We start from the raw sequence: 19,503 nt of genomic DNA, 5'->3' as shown, positions 1-19,503 counted from the left end.
TGCAGACTGCTCGGAAGGGCAGAGCACAGGAGAGCTAAACCCAGGGCAGAACAGCCTGGGAAGGTCTGTTGCGCAAAACCAAGCCGCCCCTGAGGCCTGCAGCAGGTCCAGCCCAGGCCTGTGGCTCCCAGATCTTAATCCTTTTGGAGCAATGCCCTGGAGGCACTGTCTGCTCAGGGGCTGTGCCCAGTGCCAGCTCTGAGTGCTTCAGTGGGGCTCAGGAGTGCTGCCAACACCTGCCTGGCACCTTGGACAAAGAGCCCTATCCTGGCACAAACCGGATTAAGTGCTCCAGAACTTCCTCCCAAGTGCCACCATAGGGCACATTTGTACTCAGAACCAGACTGGAATCAAAGCAGTGACCTGTTTCACCTTTAAGTGGGGCTAGCATGGGAACACATATCAAGAACTGACAGTTAGGGAGAGGCGGTGGTGGACTACACCTTTAATCCCAGCATCCTGGAGGCAGAAGCAGGCAGATCTCTGTGAGTTTGAGGCCAGCCTGGTCTACAGAGTGAGATCCAGGATAGCCAGGGCTGCACAGAGAAAGCCTGTCTAAACAACAAAAGAAAACAAACAAACAAGAACCGAAGGGTTAAGAAGCTGGCACCACCTGGGTCCATAGGCCAGAGAGCAGCAGCAGCAGGCTTGTGACCGGGGCAGCAACCGGCCCCAAGTCTTCAGCAGGCTTGTGGACAGGCCGGCAATGTTCCTGGTCTGGGACCTGGTACCCCGACAGCCACTCACGTTAGTGCCCCCCACACCCTCGACTTAATTTACTCCGAGAGATTGAGCAACGTGCCCATAGACAGGACTGGGCCTGGAGGCCAAGACCTACCCCAGAGTAAGGGCACTGTCTTGAGGAGGGGGTCTGAAGGGAAGTGGACGGTGGTCAGTGGCAAGCACTGGGGAAGTGGAGAGTACAGGGCTGAAAGGCAGACTGCGGGCAGGGCGAGGAGGGGTGACAGCAGCAGATGTAGACTGTGGGTCCCACGTCACCTAGCTGCACTCCCCACCCAGATGGAGGGCCGTGGCCCTGCCCTACTCCCCATGTGTTGTTGTCACAGCGCTCCCAGACAGAAGAGATGTGCTTCTACCCGTCAAACCAGTTCCAGGAGTAGAGTGCAGAGAGAATAAACAGTATGGCTGTGCTCAGCATGGCTACGGCCCCACCAGCCTCTCCCCTGGATCCCAGCTGGCTAGGGACGGGCACATGGAGCTTCAGGAGAAGTCTCCTGGTGGGCAGCGCCAGGACTGCATGACAGCTGGCCATATGCCGCTGTCAGGGCTGCAGGGTGGGGACGGCAGGGCAGGCAGTCTCAACGGTGTCCTGTGCCTGGATCACAAGTCCTTCTCACAAGCCTGAAAGCCCGGAGTCTAGCAGGGCCTGCTGAGGACAGCTGGGCACTTTCTTGTGGTTTAGTCTGGAAGGGCTACTGGTTCCCGGGATAAGCTAGGACCCAAGGGCTGCCTCTCAGCAGAGGAGGCCTGGCCAGCCTCTCTCCCAGTACCCACATGCCCAATATGCCTCTTCCACTCACGACTTCCACCACCTCCCCATTCCCCAAGTCGCACTTCCCACCCCCACACCTGGCTCCAGCTCCCAAGCCAAGGCCACCCCATCCTTCCAGACATCCTCCTGGCTGGCTTACCACAGGGTTAAGCCCACCGGCCCTGCTTTAGAGAGGAAGCCACAGAGCAGGCACAGCACACACTACCAGAGCCCCCGAAACCTCCCTCTCAGGCTGGTCCCACTGCGACAGGGCTTCAGGTGGGGCTGGGGAAGTGGGACTAAAAGACAAGAGTCAGCTCCCATTCCTGTTGGGGGCACCAAGGAGAAAACAGATGGGTCCTTAGATCAGCTCACGTCAAGGGGCCCCCAAACAAACCCCATCCCTACCCCCAGCTAGCACACCCCTCGAATGAGGCTGAGTGGGAGCTGGTGCTGGCAGACTCCTTCCGAGCTGCTCCCCTGCCTCAGGCTTCCTTTACTTCCCAACACCCCCAGGCCCAGTCAGCTCTCCCATCTGTCTCCCTGAGAAGAATGGATCTGAGACAACTGAGTCTCTCAATTCAGACCCTCCAATGCCTGTCACTTGGGGCACTGTTTGGGGTCATCACTTTTCCACAAGTCCATGGCTTAAATTCTATACACCCCCACCACCACCCACCCATCCCCCACCCACCCCCGTTATACAGGAACCAGAGACCAACTCTAAGACACCATCTGCAGCCCCTCAGAGACCCTTGTCTCTCAACTGGGCTCTCACCAACCTTCTGAGCCCATCACGCTTCCCATCCCTTCGGTCCCAGGCATGGACAACCCTGCTGTCCTCCTAGGCACCTGCCCCTAGGTGCTTGATGGCTCTGCAAATCTCTGTCCAGACTGGCCACCTTCACGTTCCTTCCCCTGTGGATGCCAAGTCTTCAAGCTTATTCCCAGTCAGCAGTCACGGCTGCCTCTCTACCCTCTCCTCCAAAAGTGAGCCCTGAGTAGTCCCTGCTGTCTCTGGAAGCTGGGGGAATGGCAGCCTTCCTGGTCTGGGAGACATCACCACCTGTGCTGTCACCCTCACCAGGAGCAATCCAATTAGCTGCTTTATGGGACAGGAATTTACAAGAGCTGTCTTGTTTAATGCTTACAACTAAAAAATTAGCACCTCCATTTGGAGACAAAGAGACCAGAGGCAGGAGGGAAAAGCTTTCTCAACTGCCAAGCTTGCAGGGCGTGACATGGGCCTGTCATCCTCGGTCTCAGAGACAAGGCTGATGCAGGGCTGTTATGCATTTGAGGCCAGCCTGGACTATACAGTGAGCTCCAGGACAGCCTCTACTACCAAATTCTATCCTGCCTCAAAAACAAAACAAACAAACAAAAAACTAGAGAGAGGCTACAAGTAGGGTGCTTGCCTAGCATTAAGGAAGCCCTGAGCTCCATCCCCAGCCCCGCATAAAATGAGTGTCAGCACCTACCTGTAATCCCATCATTCAGGAGATGGAGGCAGGAGGCTCAGGAGGTGAAAGTCCCCTTAGCTACACATAGCCTGTGCTGTAAGATAGTCTCAAAAACTGTAATTCAAAAACACAATAAAAGGCTTGGCCTTTCCAGGAAAACTGTGGGCCAGAAGCTTTGCCCAGAACTACGCCCAACTCTCCAAGTGCCCACACCTCCAAGCCCACCATCTGAACCCTCATTCTGGAAGGCCCTGACACAGTCCATTGTGGCCCCATGCAAAGAGCAACCTCTCTCCAGGCCTCAAGGCTGCCTTGGTCATCATCACAGATTTAGGAGGGCTGGACCTCACCAGGCACTGTTCATGTGTGACTTCACTCAGTCTCCAGTAAACCTAGGCCACTGCTCCTGCCTCTCACTTTAGGGAGCGGGGCTGGGGCTCAGGGGAGCTAGGTAACCTCTCTGCAGAGGCTGAGAGAGTAAATGAGAAGACAGAATTTGATCCAGCTGCCCTTCCTTCCTTTTTTCCTTTTGCTTTCTTATAGGGAAACAGTTTCGCCATGCAGCTCAAGCCCTCCTAGAAGGCGACTGCCTCCAGCCTCAGCTTCTGCTGGGTTCACAGCTGCATACAGCCACACTGGGTTTCTTAACCACTTCTGAAGAGCCACACTGCTCCACCTCTCCCCTTCCTGCTCTGATCTCTCCACAATGGACACCAGGCTGCTGCAGGGCCCAACTGACTCTCCCTGTCCTCAGCACCAGTTCCCAGAAGTTCAGAACCCCAAACAGACCACCCGGCCCCTGGCTGGCTCCCCAGGCCCAGGCTAAATTAACCTTGGCCTCTTTGATAATTACTAGTCAAACTGGCATTTATGGAGGGCTCCCAGTGTATCATTTCCTGCAACCAAGTTCCCAGTCCCCACACACATCAAAGCCACCAGCTGCCCATTCTGCTGCCCACAGCCTGGCAATAGTGTCTGTCTGTTCCGGGACAAGCAGGTTAGCTTCTAAAGAACACGGCCAGCGGGCGCCCTCGCTTCACAGGATCCACCCCGGCAAAACAATTTTTCAGCACAGAAACGGGGTCCACCTGTGTCCCTCTCCCCAGCAACTTTTCACCTGCCCTGGCCATTGAAGCCAATGCACTCCTCCAAGTGCCCTGTTGGTTCCACCACCCCCACCAACCTTCTCCAAGAGGCCCAGACTCACAGATCTTCCCATCTCCCAACATACAGGCCACCTGGCTTTCACCTTCTGTGGACCAGAGACGCCCGAATAGGTAAAAACCCTAAGTCCTGCTCCAGGAAGACCCTGCCAAAAGAAGGCTCTACGTTCTTCCGCTGCTGAACTTAGCTGTGGAATTCCTCGCCCACAAGTGAACTGGACACCACGTCCTATGCTTCTCTGCCTACCGCCTCTGACCCTCTTTTCCCAGTCCGAGGGTTTAACCGACTTCTCTCTCTACGCAGTCTGGGTTTATTCCCCTTCCTCCTTCCAGCCAGGAGAGCAATGGCCATAGCCACCCTTTGCCTGGAGGTGTGCAGACCTGCAGCTTCACTCTCGCCACGCCGTGGACCCAGACACTTACTTACCTTTTCCCCAGTACTGTGGAACCGGCTCTCCCTCTAACGCTGGACGTACTCCCAAAGTCCCAGACGGTCAGGGTTCGAGAACCCGATCCTTTGCATCTTCCCAACTCTCCCTCCCCGGCCCCAGCTCTAACCCAGGCACCGCCGTCTCGGGTCACCAAGAGGGGCCATTTACCGCGCGCCACCTCCGTGCTGGTCGGCGCCGTGGCGGTCCCACCTGCCCCGTCCCCGCGCGCTACCCTCGCCGTAGCTACCGTGTCTCCAGGGGTCTTTGGGCTCCACCGCTCCGGACACGATGTCCTCGTCCGACGGGAAGGTGACGCGTTTGGCTGCAGCCTTGAGGCGCCCGTCGGCCGGGGACGAGGCCGCGCTAGGAGACCCGGCTTCGGCTGGGGCCTCCTCGGCGTCCGCGTCCGCCTCGGCGTCCGCGCCCGGCCCGGGCGGAGCCTCCTGCGGCGGGATCTCCATCGCCGCCGCCTCCTCCTCCTCACGGGGGCCCCGGGGACATGCCCCGGGCCCCGGACTCGTCTCTCCGGGCCCGCCCGCCGTTCCGGGGCATGGGCTTCGCCGCGGCCTCAGGCGCCGCCTCCGTCCGCTCCGTTCGTCGTCGTCGTCGCCGCCGCCGGGAGCCCCAACGCGCCTCTGCCTAGCTCCGCGGGTACCTGCTCGTCCGCAGCCACACTTTCGTCACAGGCCGAGGCGCCCGCTGCGTACCGAGAAAAGCGCAACACCGATTCAAGCTTTTGTTCTGGAAGAATCGTTTCGAGAGCGACACGAAGACAGGAACAAAGAGAAGTGGGGTCTACGGGAAAGAGAAACGTGAGCGACGAATCTGCAGAGCCAGAACTGCAGAACACTAGGGGCGGGGCCAGATGGACGCCGTCTCCCGGAGCAGCGCGCATGCGCGAGGCTCCGCCGCCCCTCTTTCAACCCAGCTGTCAACACTCAGGCTCCCGCACATTCGTCAGGATCCCAAGTAATTCGGGAATGAATTCGACAGAAATCGAATCACCAGGGCCTGCGAAACGGCTGTCCGCTGTTAAAGCTATCTGAGTTCGATACCCGAGACCCATGTAAAAGTGGAAGGCAAGAACCGCCTCCACAAAACTGTCCTCTGATCTCCACACACGCATCCGCAAGAAAAATTGAAAATACAAACAAAGGATCAGAGACATTGATTAAAAAATAAAACAACTGCCTGCTGGGCACGGTAGCAGCACGCCTGTTGTCATCCTAGCCTTGGAGACGCTGAAGCAGGAGGTTGCGAGTTCGAGGCCAGGCTGCATTACCTAGGGAGCTTCAGATCAACAGGCGCTATAGAGTAAGACCCTGGCGGGGTTAAGCCAAGTGCTGGGAGCCGGGTAAAGGGCTGGAGGCGTTGGAGGGCCGTGAGAGCCGAGCTGAATACAAGTGACGGAAGCCGACAGATGAGATCTCTGCCCCCTTGCTTTCCATTTGCAGACTTCGGTTTCATTGTGTCTGGTCAGACTCGTATCAAACGTAAATCACAATATTAAAACAAACGAGTCTGGAGGGGGGTATTCAAGAACCTGATTTTAAAACAATACAAAACTGGAAGACGTTCCAGAGGAAAGAGATGAGTCAGCTGACCCAACCCGAGCGGCCGGAAGCCACGCCCCCAAGGAATCGGTTCCATAGCTCAGGATTCGGCTCAGTACTTTCGCTTCGCCTTCCCAGTCCATCACCGACCAGGCCCGAGCTCAAGGGACTGAAACCACAGAGGGGACTCAGGGAGGGGCGAGTACAACGTTGCCAAGACAACTAGAGAGGTAGGCAGGTACTGGTAGGAGGCGTCACTGTGAACTGAGGGATGGCAGCTGAGGCTACTGCTAAAGGTAACGCTTTCCTGTTCACGGTTGTGGGTGGCGGCACTTCGGAGCCTGAGAAGTACCAAAAGCCCCTGTAATTAGTGCACTCTTCATTTACTTGAACTTAAACTAAAAAGCATTAGCTTGTCTTTGCTTGTTGACAGGTTCTCACATAACCCAGGTTACCCTCAGACGTGCTATGCAGGGAGGGCTGTCCTCAACTCTGGCTCCTTGTGCTTCTCCGCCCCTGTGGATTACAGGCTTGTGCCTGTATGCCCAGCTAGGAACTGCTTTTGGATACCATCTACTGAAAGATTTCTAGGGACAAGGGACTGAAACAGGTGACAGACACACACAGGCTGTACCACCGGGAGGCTGGAGCAAACCGAGGGAGGAGGTGAAGCTTCATGCTAACTGCCAGTGTGCCGCTCTGTCACACAGCGACGTGTGAACACCACCACCACTTCCCTGTCCCCTGCCCTGGGAAATCAAATCTGCTGCTGGCTGCAGTGGGCCCCATCACCCAGAGCCCGAGATACACAACCCGGGAAGGGAAGGGAAGGCCTCTTCCTGCTAAAAGGCCATCCTTGCCTACCTCAAAATAAACTTGATGACCGATCTCTTGTCCAGAGAACACCAGCCGTCTGGGGAGGGAACCAGGAGCGGTGCAATCCCCTAGTTTTAGCTGGACCGCTCCCCATCACAGCTTAGCCCCAGAGGTTCTCGCCTGAGATAACTGCCATACTTTTTTTTTGGGGGGGGGGCAGCAATTGCCAAATGTTACTACATTGGGGGTGGGGAGGGGGGGCAGTGATTTGAGATAGGGTTTCTCTATGTAACCCTGGCTGCCCTGGAACTTGATCTACGTGTATCCCAGGCTAGCCTCAAACTCAGATCCATCTGCCTCTGCCTCCTGAGTGCTGGAATTAAAGGCGTGCGCTACCATTGCTGGCTACCCTACTAACTTTATTTTTAATTTAATTTTTTTTTCATTTTACATACCAACCCCTGTCTCCCCCCCCCCTGTCCCCCTCCCACCCGTCCCCAACCCACCTCTCCTTAACCCACTAACTTTCAAACACTACTCCAGGAAAAACAGCTCAGAAGTTAAGAGCACTTGCTACTCTGTTCCACAGGGCCTGAATTCCGTTCTCGGGTGATGTCTAGCAGCTCACAAGCGTTGGTAACCCCAGCTCCTGCTGAGTGAACACCCTCATCTGACCTCCACAGGCACCCATACTCACGAAGCACCTAAATGTTTAAAATTTAAAACAAAACAAAAATGTTCAATATGGCACCATCCTCCACGGGGCACAGCTAAAAGGATAAACAGAAAAGTCAAGTGTGGCAGCCTGACCTAAAATCCCAGCACTTGGGAGACTGAGACAGGAAGATTGTGAATTACAAGCCAGTTTAGGCAACATAGCCAGATTCTGTCTTTAAGAAAGATTGGGGGTGGGAGGGAAAGATAGCTCAGCAGTTAAGAGCACTGGCTGGTCTTGCAGAAGATTCAATTCCCAGCATCCATCCGTGGCTCCCAGCTGTCCCTAACTCCAGTTCCGTTGAACCTAGCGCCCCCTTCTGGCCTCAGCCGGCACTGCATGCATGTGGCACACAGACATCCATGTAGGCAAAACACCAGGAACATATGATGAAATTTAAAAGAAACACGAGCCAGGCGGTGGTGGCGCACGCCTTTAATCCCAACACTCAGGAGGCAGAGGCAGGTGGATCTCTGAGTTCAAGGCCAGCCTGATCTACAGAGCGAGATCCAGGACAACCAGGGCTACACAGAAACCCTGTCTCAAAAAACCAAAAAAAAAAAAAAAGAAAGAAAGAAACAAGAGCCAGATTTCCTTGGACGATTGTTTCTTGGGCAGGAGGCTCAACTTTACAAGCGCGTCAGTGCCCACCTCAGCTGTTTGTCTTGGAACCCCTCCACACCCCAGCCTTCAGGGACTAGCCTCGGGGTCCTATTTCTGTGAAGTTCAGTTTCATGAGGTAGAACATTCCTTTTAATAAATGAGATCGAGAATGTCTGTTGTGATCTCCCACTGTCCTATGGGCTGGTCTTGAGTTTACCATCTTCCCAGCCAGCCTCTTAGAGCTGGGGTGGTCAGCACACAGCACTGGGAGGTCTCGGGTTTGGGGTTTCCCCGAGTTCAAAGCCAGAGTTCCTTGGAGCTTGATTCAGAAGTCTAAGAAGGTGTGGAGAGCTCTGCGGCCCAGGGACCAGCTGGAGGCCTGGGCTACTATGGCAGTACCTACAGGGGAGACACCAGACAGTCTTACGGCTTGAAGGAATAGGAGATGATGTCATTACATCGAAGCAGGGCTTCGGCCTGCACGCCTATGGGAGTCTGCAGCTGGGACACGTAGAAGTTGGCTACATCCAGGTCTGTGGCTCCAAACTGGGCAGTCACATGCACACCTTCATGCATCGTGAAGCTCACAGGGTGCCCCACCATGGCTAGGAGGCTTCGGAGGTAGCGCTCGCGGAGAGTGGCTCGGGCCCGCTGTTCCCGCAACTCTGGGGGGTCTTGACTATGACCTTCTTCAGCTTCTGGGACTTCTGGCCTCAGGAGGGTCCTGCGTGCATCAGGGGCAAAGCCTCGGGTGAAGCCGTCGGGGCCCCGAGGGAGGCGGAGGACTGGTACAGGCACAGGAATGGTCAGCCGGGTCTGCATGGCCCAGGCTAAGGGAGAATGTAGAGGGGGTTAAAGCCACACACACAGCTCCAATAGAGAACAGGCCAGGGTCTCACCGCCACACTGTAGCTCTCCTGTTCCAAACCTGTGCCAACCCCACACCCCCACCCCAGGGAGGGAATTCTGTCTGTTGTGGTTAGAAGGCTTTAGAGATGGTGTCTTGCTGTGTAGCTCAGGCTGACCCTGAACATACAGGCACCCTATCTCCTCGGTGCTGGACAGGTGTGTGACACCATATGGGACTCTTTTGACCTGTTTTGTTGTTGTTTTGGTCTTTTTTTTTTTCCTTTGTGAGACAGGGTCCCTAGCGCACACTGGCCTTGACCTCTGTGTAGCCAGGGATGACCTTGAACTTCTGACCCTCCTACCCCGACCTCCCATGTGCCAGGATTACAGGCTTGCTTCACCACATTCAGTTTCGGACGTGCTAGGGATGGAATTCAGGGCCTCCTGCAGTGACAGGCCAGCTCTACTAACTGAACTGCATCCCCAGCCCCTTTTGTCTACTTCTATCACAGCTTTATATGATTCTGGGGATAAGCAACTGCCATTAAGAAGAGTCCCTCTGAGATTCCAGCCTCTCCAGTCTAGCCTCACTGCCAGCCAGATCCAGAATGATCCAGAGCAATAGTTACACACTGCAACTAGTGAGTGAAAGCAGCCTGGGCTTAAAGAAACCCTGTCAAGAAGTTTTTAAGAGTTTGCAGGGTCTTGGTTTTTTAGTTTCTGAATGTTTTTATTTGTGTGTCGTGGTGCTGCACATGTGAGGTCGAGGAGAACATGGGTGCCAGGGAGAGGACCACATGAAGCACGTCAGCCTGGTGGCGAGCACCTTTACCCACTGAGCCATCGTGCTGCAGAAATGAGGCTAGATGTTACTTCGCTAGGTCTGTCAGATGTCAGAGAAAGGCAGCCAGGAGGAGCAGGAGCTTTCTCCTCAGCCGTTTCTGTCAACACACAGTGGGCCCTGGACGTTCTGGAGACAATGTGGGACTTTTGATTTAAGAAACAAAACTGACTTAATATTAATCCCAGCACTCGGGAGGCAGAGGCAGGCGGATCTCTGTGAGCTCAAGGCCAGCCTGGGCTACAGAGTTCCAGGAAAGGTGCAAAGCTACACAGAGAAACCCTATCTCGAAAAACCAAAAAAAAAGAAAAAAAAAAAAAAGCAACAAAAAGTTTTGAGAAAAGTGAGGAAGAGTGCGTTCTAGTGTCTAGAAGGCAAGAACAGCTAGAATTACCCACCTTCCCTGCTGGCCTGACCTCAGAGCCTTTGATCCACAGGTTCCCTGCCCAGAGGTTAAAACCCATCCATCCCAATGCCTGGGCTAATCTGTTAGCCCAAAGCCCATGGCTTTGGTCAGTGAAGAGGCAACAGTTTACCCAGCTTTCCTTGGGGCCTCAAGGAGAGCAGAGCTAGGCGTGGTGGCCAACACCTGAAATTCCAGCACTCCGGCAATGGAGACTGGGAACTGACCAAGGCCAGTCTCTGCTACAAGCAGCCTGAATTACAAGGGAAGAGGACAGGGATGGGGGCGGGGAAGGCTGGAGATAAACTCAATTGGTAGAGTACTTGTACAGCAAGCATAAAGTGGGGTTCTATCGCCAGTTTAGCATAAATTGTTTGTGGTAAGCAGGCCTGTAATCCCCAGTACTTGGCAGGTGAAAGGTGGGGCGGAAAATTCAAAGTTATCCTGGGCCACACAGTGAGTTCAAGACCAGCCAGTCTCCTAGTCTCAGAAAAAGAAAAGAAAGAAAAAAAAAAGTTAAAGAGTAATGGATCCTCTTGGAGGGCATTCGGTCCACCTGAAGTTATCAGGATAGCAATTGGCTGAGCTTCCAGGCTAGGAGACAGGTACGTGTTCGTCCACACGCACCATGAGATAACTGTCCACTCCCGTCCCCCCACCCCGCCCGCGTCCCCATGCAAATTCGACAAATGGTGCCGTTTCAGAGAATAAGCAGCCGGAGGGCAGGAGCTGTTCTCTCCCCGGCGCCTGTGGGCAGGTCAGTTTCCTTTCAGTTCCTGCCAGCCGCCAAGCGTCCTCCTTTTCAAATTCTAAGCGCGTCCTCCCGCCCCAGGGCGGCCACCTCCCACCCCGCCCGTCGTCGTCGGATCACAGTCTCCCTAAGGTCGTCCCCTCCCCGCAGCTCCAATCCCACCGCAGGTGGCTGACAGGGCGGACGGCCCAAGGCCACTGCGTACTCACCCAGGTCGTCGGGGCAGGGGCCCCACTTCCGCCCGCGCCGCTGCCGCACAGGTCCCGCCAGGCACCTAGCCCGGAGCGCCTGGGTTCCGCCAGCGCAGTCGCCACACGGGTCCGGGTGGGCACCGAGCCCCGCGCGCCTGGGTTCCGCCCGCGCCGCCGCTTCCCCCACGTGCTCGATGGCCACTTGTGGGTCGCCAGACCGGCGCTGAGCTCTGCCAGCCTGCGAGTTAGGGACGTCTGAGATGCCCACTTTAGGGAGGAGCACGAAACTGAGCCTCAGAAAGTCGGGCATGGTGGCTCCCAGGCTTGGCATCCCCAGCGCTCTCAGGAGGTGAGGCAGGATTGTCAAAGTTCCAGGCCAAACAGCCTGGGTTGCAGAGTTAAGGCCTTGTCTGAAAAAGGGGGAAGAAAAGAAAAGGAAGGAAGGAAGGAAGGAGAGAAGGAGAAACGAGTAGTGCCTCATAGGGCCTCACGGCTGTAATCTCAGCACTTGGGAGCCAGAGGCGGGAAGATTTCAAAAGTTCAAGATCAGTCTGTGCAAAAACAAACAAATAAATACAGCAAGCGAGTGTCACCTCCCAAAAAAAAAGGAAGGAAGGAAAAAAAGAAGGAAAGAAAAGGAGAAGGCGGCGGCAAGTTCGGGCAGAAATGAAAAGGAAAAAAAGAAGCCAAGGCATAGAGACAACAATTTTCTCTCAGCCACTTGGAAAGTACCCCTATCCCCACCCCTCCCCTCTAGGAGGAAGCTGCCCCCACCCCATTATTCTCTCAGCCTTCACATACCAAGAAGAGGGTTTACAGTGTGCTGCAACTTGGATGGATAGCGGTCATTTTGTCCTTTAGCCCTTCCTGCAACCCTAGGTTACAAGGTAAGAAAAACTGCCAGGCGGTGGTGGCGCACGCCTTTGATCCCAGCACTTGGGAGGCAGAGGCAGGCGGATCTCTGTGAATTCGAGGCCAGCCTGGCCTACAGAGTGAGATCCAGGACAGCCAGGGCTGTTACACAGAGAAACCCTGTCTCAAAAAATAACTGAGGCCCTGCATGGGGCAATGTGAAAATGTGGAACCTCACTGATCAGCCCAGATAGAATTGATTTTATGCCCACAGAGTTCCACTTAGGCAAAGGGAGGACTGTGGCTTTCCCCTTACTGCCTGGTACACAGGTGCTCTGCAAAAATCCCTGGAAAGAGTGGTGCCCCCCACAAATTTGTTGACTGAATCATGAAAGTAGAAGCTAGGTGCTGGGGTACGTCCCTGTTCTAGTTACCAGGGAGGCCAAGGCAGAGGATTTCCAAACCAGACTCGAGAGTCCTATCTCACTGAGAAAAAGTAATGAAAGAATGGACGCTCTATTTAGGAACTGGACACTCCAATCTTGCTCTCTCAAAACCTGCATTCTCTTTTGTTTTAGGGGAGTAAAATAGGCTAAAGGTGAGTGAATAGACAAACCAAGATTGCGGGGCAGTAGTGGCGCACAACTTTAATCCCAGCACACAGGAGGCAGAGGCAGGTGGATCTGTGAGACTGAGGCCAGCCTGGTCTACAGACCAAGATCCAGAACAGCGAGGACTGTTACACAGAGAAACTCTTTCTCAAAAAAAAAAAAAAATAAAAAATAAAATAAAATAAATAAAATAAAATAAAAGTAAAATAAATCAAGATCTTTCCAAGACTGGGGACAAGGCTCAGTTTGGCTTACTTAGCATGACAAGACCCTAGGTTCCATCCTTAGCATAAGAAAAAAAAGCTACAATTGTACCTGGTACTTGGTGAGACTAAAGCAAGCCGGTTTCAGGTTGAAGGCTAGCCTGTGCTACAGAGCATGGCCCCCTGTTACCAAAGACAAAGGGTGAAGGACATGGGGCTGGGCATATCATTCAGTGATAGAGCACTGGGCTCTGTGTTCCGGTCTCTTCCATCCCCAGAACAGGAGACAATAAGGGCAATGGGTATAATGTCAGCAAGTTAAAGGGTTTAAAACTCAGTGATCAAATTGGGCGTCTGCAGAGGGAGGAGAATTGTGTGAATTTGGGGCCCTCTTGGGAGAGAGAAAATGAGGGAAAGAAGGGAAGGAGGAAAATGTCAGGCATGATGGTGCACGCCTTTAATCCCAGCACTCCAGAGGCAGAGGCAGGTGGATCCCTGTGAGTTCCAGGCCAGCCTGGTCTACAGAGCGAATCTTCGGACCGCCAGGGCTACAGAGAGATCTTGTCTCAAAAACAAAAACAAACAAACAAAAAACCAACGACAGCAAACCCACCCTAACCCTCACACCTCTCAAAAAAAAAAAAAAAAAAAAAAAAAAAGGAAAGGAAAGGAAAGAAGGAAGGAAGGAAGGAAGCACTGGTGAATTAGAGAGCTTGCTGCCAAACCTAAGGCCATGAGTTCAATTCCCTAGACCCACACAGTGGAAGGAAGGAGAAACCTGACTCCTGAAAATTGTTCTGTGACCTCCCCCGACTTGCATGCTGCAGCATATGCAAACACAGAGCTCTCTGGGGGTGGGGGTGGGGTTGGGGATAAACAGATACATTTAAAAAATAGATTAACAATAAACAAGTTGATTTAATGATTTTTAAAAGTCCATTTAAAAATCCACCTTTGGGCCAGGCATTGTGGCACACACCTTTAATCCCAGGACTCAGGAGCCAGAAGCAGGCTGATCTCTGCGTTCTAGGCCAGCCAGGAATACAGAGCGAGCTCCAGGACAGCCAGGGCTACAGGAAGAAACCCTGTCTCGTGAACTAAAAGCCACCTTTGATGACTCTCTAGGTCCAGCATCTCCTAATTCTTTCAGGAGTTTAGGGAACTGAGGCTGAAAGGGAATTGGGAACAGATGGAGGTCATCGGAGTGATTTGCAAGGCCTTCAGCAGGGTGTGGGTACTTTACATAGCTAGCCCAGGAGGCCCTGGGCCTTCAGGAGTTCACTTGAGTCCATGCCTGAATAACAATATGAGGGACTCCGGAGCTCAGCCTCTGAATTCACTCAGCAGGACACTACGTGGTGGCCCTAACCTACAGGAGCTTGGGTGGGTGGGTGGTTGGCGGGATGGGGGGTGGGGGCGACAGACGGATGGATGGACAGACGGGACAGTCAACAAGCAGTTCTCCTACTGTGAGGCTGTGGTGGGTGCCGGGAAGAAAAGAGAAACTCATAAATGATTGAGGCGGGGGCAGTCAGGGTGTGGATGCCACCTCCAACAGTGCGCAGAGAAAATTCTTATCTGAGGGAAATTTCAGAGAGAGGCAGAGAGGGCTGCTGGCCATTTATTTGGTTTGAATGGGTAGCCTGGGACTTGGAAGAAGGCAGAGGTACATGGTTATCATTCCGTTTAGCCTCAAACCCTCCAGGCCCCTGGTACCAGGAGAAGTCACCAGAAGAGCCTTCTGGGTGTGCCCCCACCCCCATGTTCCTGCCCCACTCCCCTTAGCCCTGAGTGCTCCCTCACAAATCTCAGATCTTCACATTTATTTACTGAGACAAGATCTCCCTAGGTGGTATCCCAGTTGGCCTGGAACTCTTGGGCAATCCTCCTGCCTCTGATTCTGGAGTGGAGCACTGGGGTTACAGAGTGTACCACCACCAAAAACCAGCTTTAAAAAAAATTTTTTTTAAACCGGGGCAGTGGTGGTGCACAACTTTAATCCCAGCACTCAGGAGCCAGAGGCAGGCAGATCTCAGTGAGTTCGAGGCTAGCCTGGTCTACAAAGTGAGTTCTAGGACAGTCAGGACTACACAGAGAAACCCTGTCTTGAAAAACCAAAGAAAAATAAATAGAAATTTAAAAATTTTATTTATTTTTTGGCAGGGTCTCATGCAGCCCAGACTAGTCTCAAACTCCCTATGTAGCTGACTGAAACGGGCTTTGGGGGCTTTGGACTGCTGAACCTGCTTCCACATTTCATATGCTGAGATTGCCGATTTGCAAAAGCTACCACTGCGCGCCCAAGTCTCCATTCTGCCCTGCTTGCTCAGTCCTGGTACAAGGGAGAAAACTGAAGCCCTTTTTTTGGGGGAGGAGGGTAACCCTGCCCCCTTTCCAGCTTGATTTCTGCCTCACTTATCAGCACACACGGCACTCCATATACTATGGAACAGCCCAGCTGGCCTTGACTTTGTGATTCTCAGCCTCCTGGGTAGCTGGGATTACCAGAAGGCACGGGGGTAGTGGTGGATTGGAGGTAGGGTCCATATTATACAGTCATCTGTGGTGTCCCGCTCCCTCTCGCTGCGCCCCCCATCTCCATATTATAAGTATTATGAAATGGTTTCTTTCACTGCTGGTACTGTAGGTGCTCAAGAAATGGGGTGGCAAAGTCTGGAGACGTAGCCCAGTGGGTAGGGTGCTTGCCTAGAATGCAAGTTCTGGGTTCGATGTCCAGCACCACATAAAATGGGTGTAGCGATGTACCCCTGTAAAACCAGCGCTGGAGAGGTGGAGGCCAGATCAAAAGGGCAAAGCCATCATCCGTTACTTGTTACTTAGCCAGTTCGGGGTCAGCTTATCTTAGAGATCTGTCTTGAGACCTGTCTTAGAGAAAAATACAAAAAAAATTAAAATTAAAAAAGAAAAGAAAAGTAAAAGATGAAGGTTTAAAGGGCGAAATTTTCTTAGAATACTTCCCGTCTTGTAAGAGATGCCCACCACTTCTCCCTTTGGGTAGGAGGCGCGACATCCCGAGCCTCGGGTATCACCAGCGCTATGGTGGGTTTGGGAACAATTCCTTCCACTTTCCTGGGTGAAATCGACTCCAGTGGCACAGTTTGCGCACTCATCCCGGGGAAGCCGGCCAGGAGGTCGGGTTTGGCCGCGGCGACTGGCCTCGCAAGACCCCGCCCCTGATGGGCGGAGCCACCGCAGGGCCAGCACGTGTAAAAAGTTCGGCGCGGGTCTCCGCAGGCCACTCACCTGAGCGTCCGGCCGCCGAGCGGGTTGTCTGCTCCTGCGCCATCGCCCCATGTCCCGCCGCAAGGCCGGCTGCGTGCCGCGCCGTGTAGACCCGGAGCCCGACAAAGACGACATGGAGACGCCCGAGCTCGTCATTGATGTGAAGCCAGAGCACGACGCGGGGGCCTTGGCCCGGGGGCTCTGGTCCCCGAAGGACGTGTACATGCCGAGGCTCCTCGGTGCCGAGCGTTGCCTCGGCACCGACCCGCGCCCCCTCGGCGCACGCAGCCCGTGTGCCCCGTGGATACCGCTGAGCCCCGAACCTTCCGGTGAGTGCCCGGTCTTCGGCCCTGTGCGCATCGGGACCCTCGGGGTGGATGCCTCTCTGCTCCGGGGCCCGCCTGGCGTCCCCAGCCCTCGCCCCTGCGTGTACCGGGACCCTCTGCTGGTGCCTCTCTGCCCCGGAACCGGTCTGGCGTCCCCAGCCCTCGCTCCTGCGTGCACCGGGACCCTCCGGTGGGTGCCTCTCCCCTGGGGATGGCCCCGGGACGGCCTGGCCTCCCCAGCCTTCGCCTCTGACCTCCGGGTTTCCCCTCTCCTCCTTGGAACCCTCAGTCCTAGCCGGGCCCCACCCCACCGCTCACCACCCGCTTCCTCCCTGCAGACCGCCAGCCCTGGACCGACAAGCACCCAGATCTGTTGACCTGCGGCCGCTGCCTGCAGACTTTCCCATTAGAGGCCATCATCTCTTTCATGGACCACAAGAAACTGGGCTGTCAGCTCCTCCAAGGCGTCGGCCCCATTTCAGGTAAGTAATTCCGAGGGTAGTGACCACCTCTGATCCAGGGTTGGGCTTCCTGCCTTGCGGAGAGGGAGCTAAGGTGGACAGATGGGGCACCGAACAACATTACTTCCCCTTTCCCCCCTTAGGGTAGAACTTAGGCGTGGCCTTGGCTTGCCTGTCCTAGGGCAGGGACTAGAGGTAGGGCGGGGGCTGGGTAGCGGAGGAAGGCCACCCACAAGGTGTGGCCAAGCCCAGAAGACTGGCCCGGGGTTTTGCCATACACCCTCAATTTAGTTTCACTTCTCCTTCCCCACGGACAGAAATAACTGGCCAGGTGGCTGGACCAGGGTTGTTAGTAGAGGGACATGGAGGAGGTGGGGACAGTGGCCTCAGGGAGAGGGCTGGAGGCCCGCAGGAACGGATCTTATCACCCCTACTGTGTTTGGATCTTTCTAATCAGACAGTTCAGACAGGGAACCGGGCTTCTGGCGTGTTCCTTTGCTGGGATCTCCCGGCTGAGTGCTGGGAAGCCCCTGGTTGGGGTGCTGGATACTCGTATATGGAGGAATTAAAACTGGTGCATGGAGTGAACTCTTGTTGGCTACAGGATTTAGGGACTTGATCGGAACTTGAATTCCCAGCCCTCAGCTCATGTGGTGCTCCTGTTGGGACTTGGGAAATAGAATTATATTTAGGGCTGGGCCAGGGTGGGTCTATAGTTCAATCAGCTTTAGTTGAGGGAGGGGCTGAGATGGATTTAACCTGAGTAACTGGGCACTCCAGGACTGACTAGTAGGCAGTGTCTGGAGAGTCACTGCTGGGTTTAACATTTTAGACGGGGGTTCATCCTTGCCTAGGTAGCTGGTATTACTGGTATTGCAGGCCTGGATAGTCAGTTGTGGGTACTTTTTTTCGTTGTTTTGAGACAGGGTCTTTAAATAGCCTTGGCTGTCCTGGAACTCTATGTAGACCAGGCTGGCCTCCAACTCAAGAGATCTGCCTGCCTCTGCCTTCCCATTGCTGGGGATTAAAGGTGTGGGCCACCACTCCTGGCTCAGCTGTGGGTATTTTGGTATCTGAGGCTCATCTCATGTTTGAGGGCTTATAGGGACCAAAACTATCAGCTGTTCCCTATTTGAGGTCACAAGCCTGGAAGGGGCCCCTCAGATTCCCATACTCTATCAGCTCGGGAAACTGAGGCATGGGCAGATGTCTTGTCCAGGATCACACAGCTGGAGGAAGGGTCTTGAGTTGGATGGGTTGGTTTCTGCTTGGCTTTGGCCTGGACTGTCTGGGGTTTGGCAGCTCTGGGAAGTGTCCTGTAGTTGTGCCATGGGTCTAGAGAAAATGTCACACTTGGAATCCAGACACTAGCAGACCTGCCTGGCCTGCCTGTGCCAGGCCCCAGCTCTGAGGTTTCGTGGTAAGCTCTGCCCCTGTCCGATTCTCCAGTGCCTTGCTGACCTCCCCTTTCTCTGGAACAGCAGGCCCTCTTCAGTTGAAGCCAGCACTGATTTTCTGCCCCTTCCTCCCCTTTCCAGAATCCAAGGAGCTGAAGACTCTGAGTTGCCTGCGATGTGGCAGACAGTTCAGTGAAGCCTGGAAGCTGCTACGCCATGCCCAGTGGGATCATGGGCTATCCATCTACCAGACCGAATCGGAGACCCCGGAGTCCCCACTGCTGGGCCTGGCTGAGGTAGCTGCGGCCGTATCGGCAGTGGCAGTGGTAGCACCAGTTGAGGATAAGCCCCCCCCAGTGAGCAGTGCTGCCCGGCGAAGCCCCACCTGCCTGGTGTGCAAGAAGACCCTCAGCTCCTTCAGCAACCTCAAGGTCCATATGCGTTCCCACACTGGTGAGCGGCCCTACGCCTGTGACCAGTGTCCCTACGCCTGTGCTCAGAGCAGCAAGCTCAACAGACACAAGAAGACCCACAAGCAGCAGACATCCGGGAGCCCCTGCACCCCTGCCACCAGCAGGGGTGTCTCCCCGGCAGCCCCTCCAGAGCCAGCTGACCACGCAGCTGTTCCAGCCAGCACCCTCCCACTCGAGGAGGTGGAGAAGGCTGGAGCTGCAGCCACAGCAGGAATCCAGGAACCCGGGGCCCCTGGCAGTGGAGCTCAAGCAGGCCCAGGTGTTGTTGACTGGGGACCAAAGTTGACTGTGGGCAAAGCACAAAGGACTGACCCTGTAAAGAGTGAGAAGACAACAACCAGGAAGACCCCCAAGTCGACCGGCAAGAGCCGCAGGCCTGGGAGCAGCTGTGAGTTCTGCGGGAGGTACTTTGCCAACAGCAGCAACCTGGTAGTACACCGGCGTAAACACACTGGGGAGCGGCCCTACGCCTGTGACCAGTGTCCTTATGCCTGTGCCCAAAGCAGCAAGCTCAACCGCCACCGCCGCATGCATGGTCTGGGGCCCGGCAGCACCCGCTATGAGTGCCCACACTGCTGTGTGCCATTTGGCCTACGGGCCACACTGGACAAGCACCTGTGGCAGAGCCACCCAGAGATGGCCTGAGAGCAGTTCTGTCACCTCCTT

General features: G+C 54.8%; 3 protein-coding genes across 3 annotated transcripts in view; 1 reads left to right on the top strand and 2 right to left on the bottom strand.

Annotated features, from left to right (window-relative positions):
* Ppp1r37 (protein phosphatase 1 regulatory subunit 37) overlaps positions 1 to 5,620 on the bottom strand; it is a 34,418-nt gene extending 28,798 nt beyond the window's left edge. The window contains exon 1 of the mRNA XM_059280659.1: positions 4,797 to 5,620. Within this exon, the coding sequence (XP_059136642.1) occupies positions 4,797 to 5,010 (214 nt within the window). The 5' untranslated portion in view covers positions 5,011 to 5,620. The remainder of the gene's footprint in view (positions 1 to 4,796) is intronic.
* Positions 5,621 to 8,219: 2,599 nt separating this feature from the next.
* On the bottom strand, positions 8,220 to 11,384 carry Gemin7 (gem nuclear organelle associated protein 7). Its single transcript, XM_059253534.1, has 2 exons — positions 11,290 to 11,384; positions 8,220 to 9,066 (listed from the first exon to the last, which is right to left on the bottom strand). The coding sequence occupies exon 2, from the start codon at positions 9,056 to 9,058 to the stop codon at positions 8,660 to 8,662; it is 399 nt and encodes a 132-aa protein (XP_059109517.1). The 5' UTR covers positions 9,059 to 9,066; positions 11,290 to 11,384; the 3' UTR covers positions 8,220 to 8,659.
* Positions 11,385 to 15,474: 4,090 nt separating this feature from the next.
* Positions 15,475 to 19,482, top strand: Znf296 (zinc finger protein 296). Its single transcript, XM_059280500.1, has 3 exons — positions 15,475 to 16,509; positions 16,845 to 16,988; positions 18,506 to 19,482. The coding sequence occupies exons 1-3, from the start codon at positions 16,251 to 16,253 to the stop codon at positions 19,480 to 19,482; spliced, it is 1,380 nt and encodes a 459-aa protein (XP_059136483.1). The 5' UTR covers positions 15,475 to 16,250.
* Positions 19,483 to 19,503: the final 21 nt, after the last annotated feature.

This window comes from Peromyscus eremicus, chromosome 1 (assembly GCF_949786415.1).
Source record: "Peromyscus eremicus chromosome 1, PerEre_H2_v1, whole genome shotgun sequence".
Taxonomy (NCBI): Eukaryota; Metazoa; Chordata; class Mammalia; order Rodentia; family Cricetidae; genus Peromyscus; species Peromyscus eremicus.
This window is presented reverse-complemented; position numbering and strand designations above follow the sequence as displayed.

What these genes read in the sequence shown, in the direction of transcription:
- Gemin7 (XM_059253534.1), bottom strand. Translation starts at nt 9,058, where the DNA reads ATGCAGACCCGGCTGACCATTCCTGTGCCTGTACCAGTCCTCCGCCTC.
- Znf296 (XM_059280500.1), top strand. Translation starts at nt 16,251, where the DNA reads ATGTCCCGCCGCAAGGCCGGCTGCGTGCCGCGCCGTGTAGACCCGGAG. An exon ending in GCTGAGCCCCGAACCTTCCG is followed by an intron (nt 16,510 to 16,844) that starts GTGAGTGCCCGG and finishes TCCTCCCTGCAG; the next exon opens with ACCGCCAGCCCTGGACCGAC. An exon ending in AGGCGTCGGCCCCATTTCAG is followed by an intron (nt 16,989 to 18,505) that starts GTAAGTAATTCC and finishes TCCCCTTTCCAG; the next exon opens with AATCCAAGGAGCTGAAGACT.